At 29.5% G+C, this 17,096-nt stretch overlaps 1 protein-coding gene across 1 annotated transcript; it reads left to right on the top strand.

Annotated features, from left to right (window-relative positions):
• Positions 1–3,853: 3,853 nt before the first annotated feature.
• On the top strand, positions 3,854–9,073 carry LOC113861442 (haloacid dehalogenase-like hydrolase domain-containing protein 3). The gene is made up of 7 exons (XM_027494250.1): positions 3,854–4,214; positions 4,313–4,419; positions 5,765–5,873; positions 5,997–6,158; positions 7,078–7,251; positions 8,040–8,063; positions 8,623–9,073. The coding sequence occupies exons 1-7, from the start codon at positions 3,981–3,983 to the stop codon at positions 8,629–8,631; spliced, it is 819 nt and encodes a 272-aa protein (XP_027350051.1). The 5' UTR covers positions 3,854–3,980; the 3' UTR covers positions 8,632–9,073.
• The last annotated feature ends 8,023 nt before the right edge of the window (positions 9,074–17,096 follow it).

Genomic DNA, 17,096 nt, shown 5'->3' with positions numbered 1-17,096 from the left:
TTTCTTTAGTTATAACTTTGTTATAAAAATTATTTAAAATTATCTCTTCATTTTAATTAAAACTTATGTCTTTTAATTTCCACTAAAACTTCATGTGTTCTTTTGACTATCATTTTTCTTATAAATTTTTTTCTAAAAGTAGAAAAATCTTATGAAGGCCATACTATATAGAATTTTAATAAAAATATATACTTAGTTTATAAACAAGACTCACAATCTAGTTCTATTTTTCTGCCAAAATAACTCATATACACTTTTAATCAAATTAAAAATTTTATTTTTAAAAAAAAAAAACTATTATAACTTAAAAAAAATGGCGCAAATAGAATGAAGGGGAGCATTGATGCAAGGCAAAAGTAGACCCACCTGTTAGTGTGCGTGCGTTAGTGTATACAAAACAGCGTTACACTAAAATTAAAGGAAGGAATGTAAGGTTGAATTAGATTTGAAGCAAATGTGGAAGCTTCTCTTTTTTAGGTTTTTGTAAGGATATTAGAGTTTTCACATCTAGAAAGCATCAATAGGCACATGAGATGAAAGGGAGCTCCAAGCCACATGTTTGTTTTAGAAGAATAGTCTCCATATTATGATTCATATTAATTGGGCCATCTTACATCTGTGGAAGGTATAGGGTTAACCTCAATGGGCCCGCCACTCAATTTTTGTGGCCTAAAACAGTTCAACCACAATTCCAAGCCAGCAAACTGCGTACTGCATACTCTATCCCATTATGCACCACTTACAAACTTTTATCTTTATTGCTTTGGTTTAAATAACAATATACTTAATATAATTACTTCAGCTATTAAATTTTAAATAATATATCCAATTATATACTAGATGCACCAACGTCCTTTGGATCTCATTTTTTATGCCTAATCTTTGGCTGTCTTGCACATGCATTACTTTGCTCGTCTTGTTCCGCTTTTCTTCCTTCACTTCGCCTAAAAAGTTTCAAAAGCATCTGCTGCATGTAAAGTTTGTTATGTCACTGCCATTTTTCTATATCGTATATAACATTTTCAATATAATTTAACTGTATTTTTAGTTCTTTTAAATTGATACATGTATAATTATATTTCTTTTTAAAATTAATATATTTAGTTTTTGAATATCTTTAAATTGTATTTGTATTTTATTAATTTTTTAATTTTAAACATTTAAAATAGTTTTATATAATATATTTATCATAAATCCTTTAAATATTTTAAAAAATATTAATTTAAATTTTTAAGCAATTTAACAGAAGAATCAAATTTACAAAATTGTAAAATACAAAGAATTAATTAATTAAAAAATAACCAAACTAAAATCACCCATTAACCAATCTAAAAAGATTAAAAAAATACAAATAAACCCAAATTATGTATATATAAACTAAAGAAGGCATTGAAGCAACAAAACATCCTAATCCGCAATTCCCAGTCGGCTCTTGTTGCTTCATTGTCTTTGCCATGCTCATACCATACACCATTAAATTCAGGACTCATTCTAATCTCTTAGCCTGTCACCCACATGAAGCGTTGTTCTCACTCTACAACCAATCATTGCTATATATAATGAATCGAACAAACGAGTTTCTTTCTTGCTGACAGAGAATAAAATCCTCAAACAACATCAAGGTTTGAGATAAAAATAATAAACAATTAAACATTATGTAACGTGTCCCATTAAGAGAGCATCCCGCTCCCTCGTGTCACGGAGCTAGAGATTGATCATATAGAGCCAAATGGATAGGTAATGGGTCCCAATGTGGGTCCCGCCTGCATCCCCTTCGATGAATTTGATGAGTCCTTGCTTGCGTGGGACATAATTGTGCTGACCAGGATTTGATAACGATGTTCCACTTCATGTCATGTGTGTCTCATGCTATATTTTTTATATTCTAGTTTTTAGTTCCCTGGCATTGCTACCCCCCACTATTGCTGTGTTGGAGGTCTCTGTCACAATAATTATTTTTATTTTTTTTATTATCAATTTTATCTCATATTAATTAATAAAGCTAATTAATTTAAATATTTAAAAGTATTCATAAATATCTTGCCAACTTATTTCACTCCAAACACTCAATTGAACTACTCGTAATATGTTGACTCAAAGTGACGTAGGGGTGAAATTTGCATAAATGATTTATTTGATTTTTGATGAATTGCGAGCTATTCCCAAAGGCGGGATTGTTCTCTTTGTTAGAAAAACTATATCATTGAAAGATGAAAATAAAATAAAATAAAAAAACAGTGATTGTTAAAATTCATAAAGAATCAAACCCACGATTAAATGAAGAAACCTAGACTACTTTTAACTATTGATGTGGCTATTTCAGAATTATGCGCTCGCATGCAACTTACTGTTAATCTGTTATTACTTTTATTTGGACTAGGTATATTAGTATTGTTGTTGTTATTGTTGCTCATTTCATATTTAACGGTAGCCCATAAAGAAGATATTAAACTGTTTCTAGTCCACACTGACAAAACGCACAAACTTTCTTGAAATTAGGCTCTCACCTTTCATGCGATGGATCCTTATCCAAAAATCGTTATATTCAATCCACAATATCATATCAAAAAGATAATCTTAACTTAATTTAGCAATGTTTATCTTATTTTCATGTTTTGTTTTAGTTTGTAATTATATTTAGGAAATTACACTACCTATTACGTGTTTAGGTGTATTTTACGTGCATAAATTAAAATTAATAAATATTTAAACAATGCTAATGGGTTTATTTATTTATTACATTTACGGTTTATAATATATATAATATTTGATTACACAGTTCATAATTCACAGTTAATTAACAATAAATTTAGAGATTATTTGGTTAGGTTTGATTACATTTTTGGTTTTTATATTTTAATGTATATATTATTTTTCTTTTTTTAATTTTAATTTCTTATATTGAATCTTTTTAATTTTTTAGACGTTCAAATTATTTTTTTACCTTAAAAATTTATTTAATAATTAATAAAAATATAGTAAAATTATAATATTTTATCAATTATATAAATAAATACATATATAAAATATTAAAATAAAATTATAAAATAAAATATATAAATTTTAATTTTAGAGTAGAAGACTTAGTTTGAGTATTTAAAAAATATAATTAAAAATAAGCAATTAAAACTAGAAAGACCAAAATTGCTTATTCATTAATTCATTAATGTACAGAACTAAAAGTTTAATTTAACTATTTGTTTATATTTTAAAAAAGAATTTATTATAATATATTTAATTGAAAATACAAAGTTAGAGTTAATATCTTAAACATATATTTAATATTAATTTTTTCATTAAAAAATAATATCAAATAAGCCTTTTAACAGAAAAAAAAATAGTTATTCTATCATGTTATTATCAATTAAAATAAAACTTAATTTTATATCTTTCAATATTTGATGCAGTTAACATTATAATATTCTAAAAATTCACGTTAAGTGGTTTTTTAAAATATTAAATTAGTATAATAATTAAAAAATGTTTAAGTCTAATTTAAAAAGTTAACTTGTAGTTTTTTTACGTCATGGTAATTATTATTATTTACTCAAACTTTAAACTAATGTCAATTAATTTCGTTTATTTGTTTGATATTAAAAATAATTTTAAATTTAATTATAATATAAAAGAAGCAAAAAATACATGCATTTATTTTTTTAAAAAGTTTTCTCAATAATCCATAATTAGAATCTTTGAATAATTGACCAGTTCCTTCCCGCTGAAAATAAATTGGTAATAATCTGCAACCAAAAAAAGCAAATAATAATAATAATAATGAAATGGTAATAAGAGGCAAGTCCAGGGGCAATTTCGGGAATAAAATAAAAACAACAATTACAAATCGCAAGCCTTTTGCCCTTTGGTTCCATGTTTTGTTTTCATTTCTCAGACACTGAGGACCCTCTCTCTTTCTTCTGCATCAGCAGCACTGCACTAAGTGAACAAATCTCTGAGTTTCCAATGTGAAGAGAGCAACGAACATGGCTCAAATGGCTGCGAGGATCCTCGGTTGCAAGTGTAAACCGCTGGTTGCGCTCCGCAAATGGCGCTGCTCGTCGTACTCCTCCGCTTCCGCTGCGGCGGTGGCGGCGGAGAACACGGAGGTGAAGGATTATGCCGATTACCGGAGGTCACTGTACGGACAGATCACTCACAAGGCCCTTCTGGTTGACGCTGTTGGAACTCTTTTCATCCCTTCTCAACCCATGGCAGAGGTAGTAACTTCTGTGCTTCGATATGCACGTGGAAATGAAACTTTCTGTTATTCTAACGGTGTCGTTTTATGTTTGTATTTTTATATATATTTTTGTAGATATACAGGAAGATTGGGGAGAAGTACGGTGTGGAGTATTCGGAGGATGAGATACTGTATAGATACAGAAGAGCGTACGGTCAGCCTTGGGGTAAATCTCGTCTCAGGTTCGTTCTTTACTTTCCTCTTTTCCATCTTTGATTATGCTTTTTTTTTTTAATCATTCATACTAATTACTTCTATCTTCGATTTGGATTTTTTTTTAGTTTCCCTGTTCATTTATTTTTTAATTATTTGTCTGTTGGTGTACGTATCAATTATAATGGGATTGAAAATTTCTTAATGTAGATCTTTTCATATCTCTGCCTTTTAATTTTTTCTTATAGTTAAGTGGTTCGTTTACTTAAAATCCAGTAGTTACTACTTCACGTTGTGTCTTATGAGGAATTCTTGCACGAGTGTAGGTATAAAATCAAGACGACTTTGTAATAACGATTTCAATGTCTTCTTTGTCTTTTTCATAGTTTAATGTGCCTTGAAATTTCAAATTGTTATGCCTATAAGTGTCGTTTTTGCTGAAGAAGAATTGCTCCTGTCTAATAGGCACGTTTGGATTGGCGTTAAATCCACTCAAACGTGGATTTATTTCACCACTACCAGTTGTGACTTTTTGCGTTGAAATGATGTTTAATGTGGTTTTATTTTGATTTGAAACACGCACTTTTTACTTGGAAAGTCTGAGGGCCAATCGCCTTGAATTTGAGTATAAACATTAATTAGTGTTCTTATTTTGTACTTTTTTTTATGAACTAACAAGTATAGATAGTAAGTATAGGAGCTTGCGTGTTTGTGATAGTAAATATGCTATGCTTATAATGAATGATCTTTCTCAATTGCCTACTTCTTAAAGGACTACTGCGCTGGCATTTTAGGACTTGTTTGTTTTTATTATTGTTGGATAAACATCTGAGATTATATCAATGATTAAAATTAAATGTAACCCAAATCTCGACACATTACCAATGGCATTAAGCGGCAGTGACAAAAACTCACTGGCCAGAATCAATTTTGACTCTTGTGCAAATGGACCTTAATTGGTGAGCAAATTCTGAGCACAAATCATGAGTCTTACTGCCATACTATCAAATGCCAGCATTCTTGGAGCAAAGATTATGATGCAACAGAGAAACAGGACTAGCGTCATGTAGTTCTCAATTTCATGCAGTGTTACATAGGCATACTTATGTGCATTGAAATGTCTTTGTGTGCTTTGCTGTTTCTCTCTTGAGAATACCTGAATCATATGCCACTGGCCATTTGGTCAAGACACTCTTTTTTGTGCAAGTAAAATCTGGAATGAAATATTTCTCCTTCCTCTTGGTGTCCTTTTATTAATTGCAAGTGAACAAATAAAAAGAGTAATCTTATTAAGTGTAGCTATAGTCTATAGAGACACTTTATTGCTGTCATCTTTTACATAATCTAGACTCTTTGTTTTCTTCTTCACTGCAGATATGTTAATGATGGTAGGCCGTTCTGGCAATATATAGTTAGTTATTCCACCGGCTGTTCAGATCCTCAATACTTTGAAGAACTTTATAACTACTATATGACAGACAAGGTAAGACAACTTATAGTTACATTTTCTAAAATGATGAATACCCTCTTTCTTTTTTTTGGTCATTTCTGTTTTATAAAAATTGGGTACAGTTTGATATTTTTTGGCTGGCTATTGTCCATATAGGCATGGCACCTCTGTGATCCAGGTGCAGAAGAAGCATTCAAAACTCTTAGAGAATCAGGTGTGAAATTGGCTGTTGTGTCAAATTTTGACACTCGATTAAGACCTCTCCTGCGGGCATTAAATTGCGATAGTTGGTTTGATGCTGTAGCAGTGTCAGCTGAGGTAAGCAAATTGCTCAACTTTTTCGTAGCTTTTTGTTTTATCAGTTTGTATTACTAGGGGTTCTGCTCTCTTACATCCCTCCCTCATTCATTGATGCATGCAACTTACCTTGTTTGATGTAGTTCACAATAGAGAGGTATCGTGAATGTGAATAATCTTTAGAAGGGAAATAGTATAAATAAACTTTAATTGTTCATTGTCTCCCCGAGTCTTATCTTGCAGCAAAGTTTAGGAAATAAGAGAACAGTTTCCCAAAAAAGAAAAATCAAAGATATTTGAAAACACTGAAATCTTTATTTTATATTATTTACTGAAATTTATCATTCTAGTAGAACTAAAAATAATTGTCAAGCTGCTATTGTACTATGTCTATTCTAGTAGTAAGCAATGCAGTTCTGAAAATGACATAGGAGGAGGAGGAAGCTGTTCAACAGGATCCTGGGACTGAGAATCATGTTGTAGAGCTCTCGCACCATTGAATGAGATATGCTTGCATTTGAAATGATGAATTCACACAATAATTATGTGACCTAAACTTTGGAGACATTATCACATTGTGCAAATATGGCAAAGAAAAGTAAATTTGATGAAAAGCCAAATGGAAATTTGATGGCTAAGATTTAGTTATATTTATAAATGCTTTAGCATATCCTATGACCTAAAGATTTTTTTGACATGTATTATTGTTGCCTATATCCATTTTTGGGAATTAGCAGTTATTGTCTCAAATCCTCAAGTCTTGACAATTATTTAGATTGTCAAGTTCTTAATTATATCTCATATACATTTGAGCATCCTGCATTGGCATACTAGTTACATTGTGCTGCATACTGTTGATTGATTTTTTATACCATGATTGATTTGTAAACTTCTCTCATGTACTATTGTGTGGATGGTTGGTTATGCCTTTTTCATATAGGTTGCGGCAGAGAAGCCAAATCCAACTATATTTCTTAAAGCATGTGAACTATTGGGTGTAAAACCTGAAGATGCTGTTCATGTTGGGGATGATCGCAGAAATGATATATGGGGTGCCAGAGATGCAGGCTGTGATGCTTGGCTTTGGGGCAGTGATGTTTATTCCTTTAAGGAGGTATCTAACCCCTTCATCTCTTTTTAACAAAATACAGAATTTTTTTGGAGAGAATAGAAGCCGAGTATAACTAGGGGAGAATAAAACATCCTCCCAAACAAGTTAACTCCTTTGGTCTTTTAAAACCAGGGGCTTGATGTTGGGCTAAGGTGTCATCCCCGACTTGTCATTTTCTCCTTCCCCTTTGATCCCAAATTCCCAAATACAGGTCTTCCTTGTTACCAAATAATAAACAATAAAGAATCCATCCAAACAGTAAAGATAAAATAGGAAGGTTGTCCCCGAGAGACTGAAACTTCCTTCAAGTCAACTACGAGCAAAGCAGAGAGAAGCTGTATAATGCTATTCCTTAAAAATCTAGAGAGAAAAGATATGGCTTATTGGTACTCTTATAAATATTAATGGAAATAGTCAACATGCTGGCAGTTGGTAACTTAATATAATCAGCATGAACCAACAATGAAAGCATAATGTTATTCGTACAAAAAACTTGTATAACAATTTCTACACACTTTTTGTTTCTATTTCTCCCTATGACATCACCCATTTTATCCTGCACTTTTCTCTCTTCTCTTCCTATCTCTTTTATTATGTGAAGGTTATTGTAAAAATTTGTTGTATAAATAGCTTACCCAAAATGAAAACCTTATATGAATATCTTCTGCTGTTTTTATCAATATTATTACCCCTTTCATTTTGGTTTTGAAATCTCCTATCTTGTTCATGCTAACTTAATTAGGTCTCTCTATACATATACATAAAATGACTTGAATATTTTGCTGATGCAGATAGCACAGAGGATTGGGGTCCAGGTCTGAAAGATTCTCTCTTTACAATAAGCCGAATAATGTTATGCATATAGGGTTTAGCTTTAAGGATGTACATGTTCTGCTGCTTTTTGCAATGTATGTATATATGTATGTATGACAGACTGTGAGCCAGTAGCTTGTGAAAATCAGAAGTGGAATATGCAGGTAGGAGCTTCTTTCCCAGAAATTTAAAGTTATAAAGAAAAAAAATAAAAATAAAAGTGAAATTAAACCATAGTAAGTTTGGGGTTGAAATTTGGGATGAAATTTATGGAAAGACCTAATTTTTCATTCTATTCTTAATGAGTACTACGCACTTGATTCTATAGAAGATTAAAAAGGAAAACGGGGGTTTATAAGCTTTTATTTTATTTTTTTGGGTGGACATAAGCTTATATTTTTTAACGAACTAAAGGAGCGTAAGCCCAAATAAAGATGAACAAATACTTATTAAGCCTTTTGTAGGGGCTTGACAAAACAAAACCTTTGACGGGGGTATTCATAAGAAAACAAAAACAAACTGAGAAACAACACTAGCGTAATCGATTATATTTATTTTCAGAATGCTTAGACAGCCCATTTGCCACTGAATTCCCTTCCCGAAAGATATGCTGTCATTATAATGTAAGTGAAGTCATCACCGAAATATTCAGTTTCGATAATAACATTTTGGAAGCCACGATCTTCGGCCAGTTTCAAGCCATGGAGAATGCCTCATATTCAGCCTGCATAATAGTGCAGCTACCCAAAAAAACCACAACACAAGCTTCCCATTGATCTCGGATAATTCTCCCACAGAAAGCCTTAGACAAAGTATTAAACAATGATCTATCCGGGTTGATTTTAACTCAGCTTTGGCGAAGGAATCCATCCAACATGTTTAGCTCCCTGTAAAATCTGTGGACCCTTGTAAGCTATATATACTTTTTGGGTACTTACAATTTGAATTCTTTTGACACCTGGGATATTATTGGAATGACTTTTAGAATTATTGTATCAAATTTCTGTCTTGGTATGATATTGAACTCGATAAATAAAAAAGTTTTTTCTTCAGTCTTTTAAATTTTAAGAGGGATAATCCATGGTGAACCAAGAATAAAATGATCTTGGTGTGTTCACATTGAGTTTATTGTCTCCACAATCTCTCTACATAATAGAATGAGAGTTAATGTTGAACACTAAATATAATTTTGCGCAACTTCAATGTAAACATTCGTTGTTTTTAGGTCCATGGCTTGTGGCAGAACACTATTTGCTTGTTCAACAATGGGAGCCTCTTTTCTTTTGACATCAATTAATGGACAAAGAGGTTAGGAAGATTGATAGAGCAATAAAATCACACAAGTTTCTATGAAGGGTGAGATCAAAGCTTGGATTATGCTTAAGATTGATAAACATACATCACTCGATTTCCTGTTGTTAAACTGGACTTTAGAAGAAATTATTTTCCGTCCATTTGGGTGAGTGAGAGGGCAAATTAGGGTTTTCTCCAGTCCAAACTGAACAGAACCAATAGGGCCTAGGTTTCTTTCTTAACAAGCTAAGCCCATATATCCTCGAGAGATACAAGGGAGACGCTCATTCGTAGTTTTTTATTTGCTATTATCTTTTTCTAATTATGCCACTTTTTTTGTTTTAAAACAAACATTCAGAATCCATTATTTATTTAAAAAATTAAATTTTTTAAAAAGGTTCAAAAAAAAATTACCCTATTTGTAAGAGTTTTTTGTCGTAAAATTACTAAAAATAAAATAAAATTCTTGAGATAGACCTTCTGACAATTTTATTACAGGAATAGACATGTTTTTTTCGCTATTCAGAATTCAGTTCCTAGATAACCGAATTCTGAGTTAGTTTTTAGTTTTTTTTTTAATAAATAAATTATTATTTAAATTAAATTATTTGTTTAAAAATGTCATTATTTAATATTATAATTTTTAATATCCTAAACTTTAAAATTATACTATTATAATTTTGAATCAATTTTATTTGAGAATAAAAAATTTATTTTTAAAAAGTAAATAAAATATTAAATTATAATTTAATTATTTATAGTTGAGACAAATATTTTGAAATTAACGTTTTCATATTATTAAGGTAACATTGATGAAAACAAAGTACATTAATAAAGATGATAACAAATTCATAACAACATTGATAATTAACTATCTCCGTAATAGTGACCAGTTCCACAACGAGGGCTACGTCTGTGATGTGGTGAGTTTCGTCGTTATGATTGTTGCTCTGAAATTTCAGGATGAACTTGTGGAGGATTTGGATCATCATGAAGATCTAGTTGTTGGAATGCATTTGATGAATTACCAGGTTCATTAGCAAAATCCAATTGATAAAGAGACTGCATATAAGTTTGTGCTGAAGATAGAGTTGTAAAATCAACTCCAAATAAGTTTGTAAAAAAATCCTCCGATGTTGTTGCAAACAAATGTCTTGTGTTAATTATATTTGCTTTTGGCGTAATGTTCAGAGGAATTGATGCAGTCTCGTGGTATGACGGTGTGGAAGTCGTACCCATTTCAAATGTGTTGGTAGTCCTTTGTTGTTGATCGCTCGTCCTTGGATCTTGTAGTAGTTGTGGCACAGATAGAAAATAGATAGAATTAACAATGTACCATTCCATGTATTCTTGTGTGTGACACAATGGGCCTTGAATTGGATGACCTGTTATTGTCAGCTCACGTCTGTTGTTCCATATCTCGATCCATTGAACATGTCTTGTAACCCAATTTTCATCCTGTCTTCCTCTCATGTCAATTTTGTGGAGGTCATTCAAATTATTCTGTAGAGAATGAACTTCTTGGATTAGACAAAACTGTAATTTGACTTTATCTGTTTGGTGTCATTCAACAGTTACAAAACAAAGGATGACAGTACATGAAATCCACAGTTGAACATCTCTATATGCTTCTATGGGTATTGATGTCTACAAGTCTTGATATGGCGCCCATAAAAACTACAAATATATTTAACTTTGTTACTTAAGATTATGTGTAAAAGATAAGAAAATAAATATGACGAGTTACCTTATTAGCTTAAATGTGATTAAACATTGATATGTACCTCACAACATCATTGTGAGGTTTATTTCAAAAGTTTAGTACTCTACCCCTACTCCATCTGCACACGAGAGGGTATGTTGGTGGATTATTAGAAATTGGCGCAATATATGGCATGCGATACCATGCCCAGGACATTAATAGTGTCTGGAGATGTCGCACTATATTGTGCACTAAAGAGCAACACTGAGAAATAATGAAGCTTGAAGGGTGCCACACATGTGCTTCCCTAATCATTTCACAGGATCACAATCATTCATGAAATTATTGAGACTGATCCATCCACACCCATCGCAACCATCTTAGCCCACATAAAGTCTACAATTGGTTATACAATCAGCTATAGAAAGGGATGGTTTGGGAAACAATATGCCATTGAAAATATCTTCGGAAATTGGGAGGAGTCTTACCATAAGTTACCTAGGCAGTTGCTTGCAATGCAACTATATGTTCTAGGCTTCATATGGAAATTGAGTACACAACCGGCATACAACGGTGGCTTGCTTGACGAGAGGAATGTGTTCTTCAAGAGGTTATTTTGGACCTTCAAGGCATGCATTGATGGTTTTGCCTTATGCAAACCAATTGTTCTAGTGGATGGAAAATTTTTGACTGACAAATACAAAGGGACTTTATTAGTGGCAGTTGCACAAGACGGCCGCAACAACATAATTCTCATTGCCTTTACTTTGGTTGAAGGTGAAACTAGCGATGCATGGTTCTTTTTTCTGAAAAACTTAAGGAGGTACGTAACCCCGCAAGAAGGGTTGTGTCTCATTTCAGATCGTCACAAGGCCATAAGAAGTGCATACTTCAGAAATGGAAGTGGTTAGACAGAAAACAATTTTGTCCATGTCTATTGCATTAGACACATTGCACAAAACTTCATGCGACAATTCAAAAATGCTGCACTGAAGAAAGATGTCATCAATATGGGTAATTTTAATTTTTTACATAGTGTATATTATCATTAATATTTTATACAAGTGCTTAACTATTTATATTAATTTAATTTGTAATCTTGTTTCCAGCATATGGGATGACTGAATCGAGATTCTTTTACTATTACAACATAGTAAAAGATAATAATCCTGAAGCTGCACAATGGTTGAACAACATCCCAAAAGAAAAATGGACACTGGCATGGGAGAACGGATGACGCTGTCTGGGGACACATGACAACAAACCTAGCAGAAACTTACCAATTTGCTCCATGGTCATGGCAACATACACCCATTGCAATAAGTTCTTCATTGATAGAAGCAAGGAAGTAGATGTAATGATTAATGTTGGACATATGTACTCGGAGGTTGCAACTAAAACAAATCAAGATGCACAGTCAAAGGCGAACACTCATAGAGTCATCACCTTTAACAGAACAAGCACTAGATTTTTAGTCGAAGAAATACAACATCCGACAGAAATTTGACCTGTAGGAAGATTTACAGTACAGTTAGATGAAATGTGGTATGATTGTAGCAAGTTTCAAAAAGTTCACATCTCATGCTCGTATGTAATTGCTTCATGCTTACACACACACCACAACTTTAACATCTACATATCTCCTGTGTATACCTTACAACAAGTTTCTAGGGTATACGAAGGTCAATTTGGAGAACTCAGACACGAAGACTATTGGCCAACTTACATGGGTCCAACTTTGTGTCCAAATCCAAAATTGAAAAAAACTTCAAAGGGTCGACCCAAGTCCAGTACGATAAGAACATAGATGGATATTAAAGAACAACAAAGTTAGGAAAAAAATTGTTCTTATTGTCATATTCCTGGTCACACAAGGAAGACATGTCCAAACATCGGTCAAGCTTTTAGTTCCCGCAATTGATTTATGTTGTTGTTGTTATTATTTTAAAATTTTCTTAATGTCATTTTTAATTTTATGAATGTCATTGCAACTTTTAAATTTTTAGTATTTATAATTTATATTCAATATATAATTATATATATAATATATCTACATAATATTATTTAATTATATTTATTAATATTAATAACATATTTTTTTAAATAAATAATTATGTATAAATTTTAATATTTAATATATCATAATAAATAAATAAATTGGTTGTTATTTAATACTTTATTTATTTTATAAATATATAATATTAAATAACCAAAAATATAATTTTAGAATATAATATTAATATCATTTTCAAAAAATAAATTTATATTAAATAATATAATAAGAAAAATAAAAATATTATTTATTATCTTAAATATATCAAATAAATTTTAAAAAACATTTAAAATTAATATTATTACTATTTTTATTTATTTTTAAATAATATAAAAATAAAAACAAAATCCAAATAATAAAACTTATTTTATTATATATAACTAATAAAATATTTATAAATATTTATTAGAATAATAATATATAAATATAATTTAAATAATAATATTTATTTATTATTAAAAAAAACCAAAAACTAACTCAGAATTGGTTTCCAGGAACCGAATTCTAAATAGCAAAAAAAAAAAAAAAAACAAGTCTATTCATGTAATAAAATTGCCCAGGATCTATCTGAGGAATTTTATTTTATTTTGGTTATTTTACGGTAAAAAAAGTCCATTTGTAATGCCCTTGGGGTGTCCAATCATGGAAATGTAAACAGAGAATTGGATTCCTGATGTGAAAGGTGTTAGAGAAATAGATTAACATTAGCGATTAGGTCAATAATCTCTTAATGTTAGTATAGGTCATTAAAAACTGTTGGTATAGGTCATTAAAACATTGGTGTAGATTTAGTCATAACTGTATCGAAACAATTGTTGTACAACTTGCTCTAGTCACGCATAATTTTTATTTAAAAGTTAATTCATTAACAAAAATAGTATATAATTAAATTATAAGAAAAATTGACATAGAAAATAGTATGTGACAACAGTTAAATAAAAAACATAAAGTATAAATTATAAGGATGAAAATGGATCAGAATTGTCTATAAAAAAACTTATATCCTAACTTATTTAAAGTCTAATCTAATTCAACTTATTTATTAAAAAGATTAAGTTTAAACTTTTGAAAAAAATCTATTTAAATAAAGAGGCTAAATTTAAACTTTAAAAATCTTTTAGACCTATTGAGTCGGCCTAATTAAATAATTATATTATTTTATAATTTTTATTTATTTATTTATTTGTAACAATTTAATATAAATATAATTATCCAAAAAAATGATATATATATATATATATATATATAATATAACATAGTTCAATATTTAATTTTTTTGATAATATAATAATTATAATTATACTGCTAGAATATTCAAGATGAATACAAAACTTAAAGTGATCACGTTGAAGATTTGATATCTAATTCAATATTTTGACAATTGTTGGTTGAATTATACGTTCTAATCTCATTTTTTATAATTATATTATTTAGTATTTGAGATTACATAATATAGATATGTTATTTTTTAAATTATTTGAGATATAAAATTTTATAGTGTTATTGAATATAGTCATTTTGATATATGATATTTGTAAAGTCATTTATATTTTATTTTTTTTGCTAAACATAATATTTAATATAATTGCTTATCTTATATTTTCTATTTTACTAATAATAGGTCTTTCAGCTTACTAGCCATTAGTTATTAGTTTATTGGCCAGTTAAATTTAAATTATCAATGTTATTTGAAGGTCTTATTGTTAAATAGACTATTAAATAGATTATTGAGTTAAGTCAGACTTCTAAAAAAGTTAAATTAAATTTAAAAATTTAACTTATGTTAAGTCATAAACTTAAATTTAAACTCTAATTTTACGTGACAAGTTAAAGTCACTTCACTTTTTACTTAATTTATTTTCATCCTTAGTTATACGTGTAAATTCAGAATATTTTTCATTAATTATTATTATAAATTTTCAAGTATAATAAAAAGAATTAGTTCTTTTGTTTTAATAAACTTGTTTCATTAATTAGTTCGATGTTGTTGAATTGATGTACCTAAAAATTTTAAGTTGTAGAGACAATAAAAATTAAGATAACAGACTAAAGACAAATATTAAATTAACTAAGTGACATTATATATAATATGATTAAATAATTTTTTAATGCGACAATTAACAATTAAATAATAATAGAAAAGTTTTATATTATTAATAAATTCTAATTAAAATCATAGAATTATTTAAAAGTAAGAAGACTCAAACTATATGTTAGTTAGAGAAGACAAAAAGTAGAATTATTACATTTACTATGGATAAACGATGCATTGTTTCCTGACTTCAGAAATGTCTAGCGTAGAAAACTATAGTGTTATTATTTATTATGAGTTGCTATCTAATATAACTTACGGATAATACTATAATGTGTCGCGCACCATCATACTTCGTAATCTACACTAAATTTTGGAATTCCCAGCTAAATTAATAAACCCGTGAAAACCATAAGCAAGGAAGCTAAAGGCTTGTGTATACCATGCATCGGCACGTGGAATAATTAAAAGGCAACAATTGAACAATTGGTTTAATTACAACTACACAAGTGATGATTCATCCAAATTAGAAAACTAATATATTGATATTCTCTTTAACATATTTTTTATACATTTTTTTATTAATTAAAATTTATGAGACTTATTAAATAAGTATAATTTACTTAATTTTATAAGTTCTACTAGATTTGAACTAATAATTAAATATATGTTATTAATATTTCTCAAATAATAATATCGCGGTTGATTACAATAATAATCCAAACTAGAATTTAAAAGCATGATATATTAATGGAAGTCCAAATATAGTTTATTGACCGTAAATTGTCAATAGTTTCAATTTGTAGTTTCTTTTGATTTTTATATAAATCTACCACTTCTCTTTTTTCACCTAAAATCATAGCTCCATACTGAAAATTAAAATAGATAGCAGAGCAAAAGAAGGCTCTTACGTATCATAAAATCTCTGTTTGCTCGTGGAACAAAAACCTACTAGTGTGTATATGCATGTATTTATCATATCGTAACTTTCAAAGCTGTTCACCATATTTTTTAACATCATTATACCATGAATGTATAAAGAAATCGAAATAGATATACAGCAACAATATGTGTGAGGAATTATGCAAGTTTGAAACTGGGCAATCAGATAGGCTTGTCAAAAGAGAAAAAAAAAATTGTCTGTGACACTAATTAAAACAATAATATTTGTTTCTTTTCTTGTTTCATATATATATGCTTTTTCTTTAAAGTTACAAAGTCAATTTTCATATTTTTCAATAAAAAATATACATTCTAATAAAAAGGTATAATTCAAATTAATTAATTTAGATACATATTTTAATTATATTTAATGGTTAAAAATTAGTTTTATTAAAAGAAATTATTCAATTTGAAAGTAAACAAACACTCGGTGACTTTTAATTATCGGTGCGCACGAAACTAATAACTGTACTAATTATGCAGATCATCAAGGCAAAGGTTCGTTTCGGAGTCTATTCAGAAGATACCACCTTTTCTTTTGTACAACTACATACAAGGTTATTAGCAAAATTTAATCTTTTATACATTTGTTAAAATATTATCAATGCTTTTGATAAACATCATTTTGTAATACATATCTGGGCAGTATCACAGAGACCATATACGATTTTCATTATCTAAATATATAAACAGAAAAGGAAAAAATGTGTCGTGTTAACTTAGGTTTTCACACACCTTTCTCACCCTCTAGTACTCAAACAAACACATTGATGCCATATTGCAGGCACGCGCTTGCATGTGCACCCACATAATTCTCAAGTGCAAAAATAGTTTCATGATGATGCTAAGTGATCCAAGTGTATTTTGTTGAATAGTTTATTGCCTCAACTCTTACCTCAAAGAAGAATTTATATTTAAAAAGACAATTATTTTATTCATTTTTTAGCGGCCACTTACTTATTCAAATATATAAACATGTATCATTACAAAAGGATAATAGCTTGTGTATATAT

Source organism: Abrus precatorius, unplaced genomic scaffold (assembly GCF_003935025.1).
Source record: "Abrus precatorius isolate BTA unplaced genomic scaffold, Abrus_2018 Scaffold3, whole genome shotgun sequence".
Classification (NCBI taxonomy): Eukaryota; Viridiplantae; Streptophyta; class Magnoliopsida; order Fabales; family Fabaceae; genus Abrus; species Abrus precatorius.
Note: the sequence above shows the minus strand (reverse complement) of the source record. Positions and strands in the feature narration are given on the sequence as shown.

Excerpts from the sequence above, each read along its gene's own strand:
- LOC113861442 (XM_027494250.1), top strand. The coding sequence starts at position 3,981 with ATGGCTCAAATGGCTGCGAGGATCCTCGGTTGCAAGTGTAAACCGCTG. Across the intron at positions 4,420-5,764 it reads TGGGGTAAATCTCGTCTCAG|ATATGTTAATGATGGTAGGC; the intron begins GTTCGTTCTTTA and ends TCTTCACTGCAG. Across the intron at positions 5,874-5,996 it reads ACTACTATATGACAGACAAG|GCATGGCACCTCTGTGATCC; the intron begins GTAAGACAACTT and ends TTGTCCATATAG.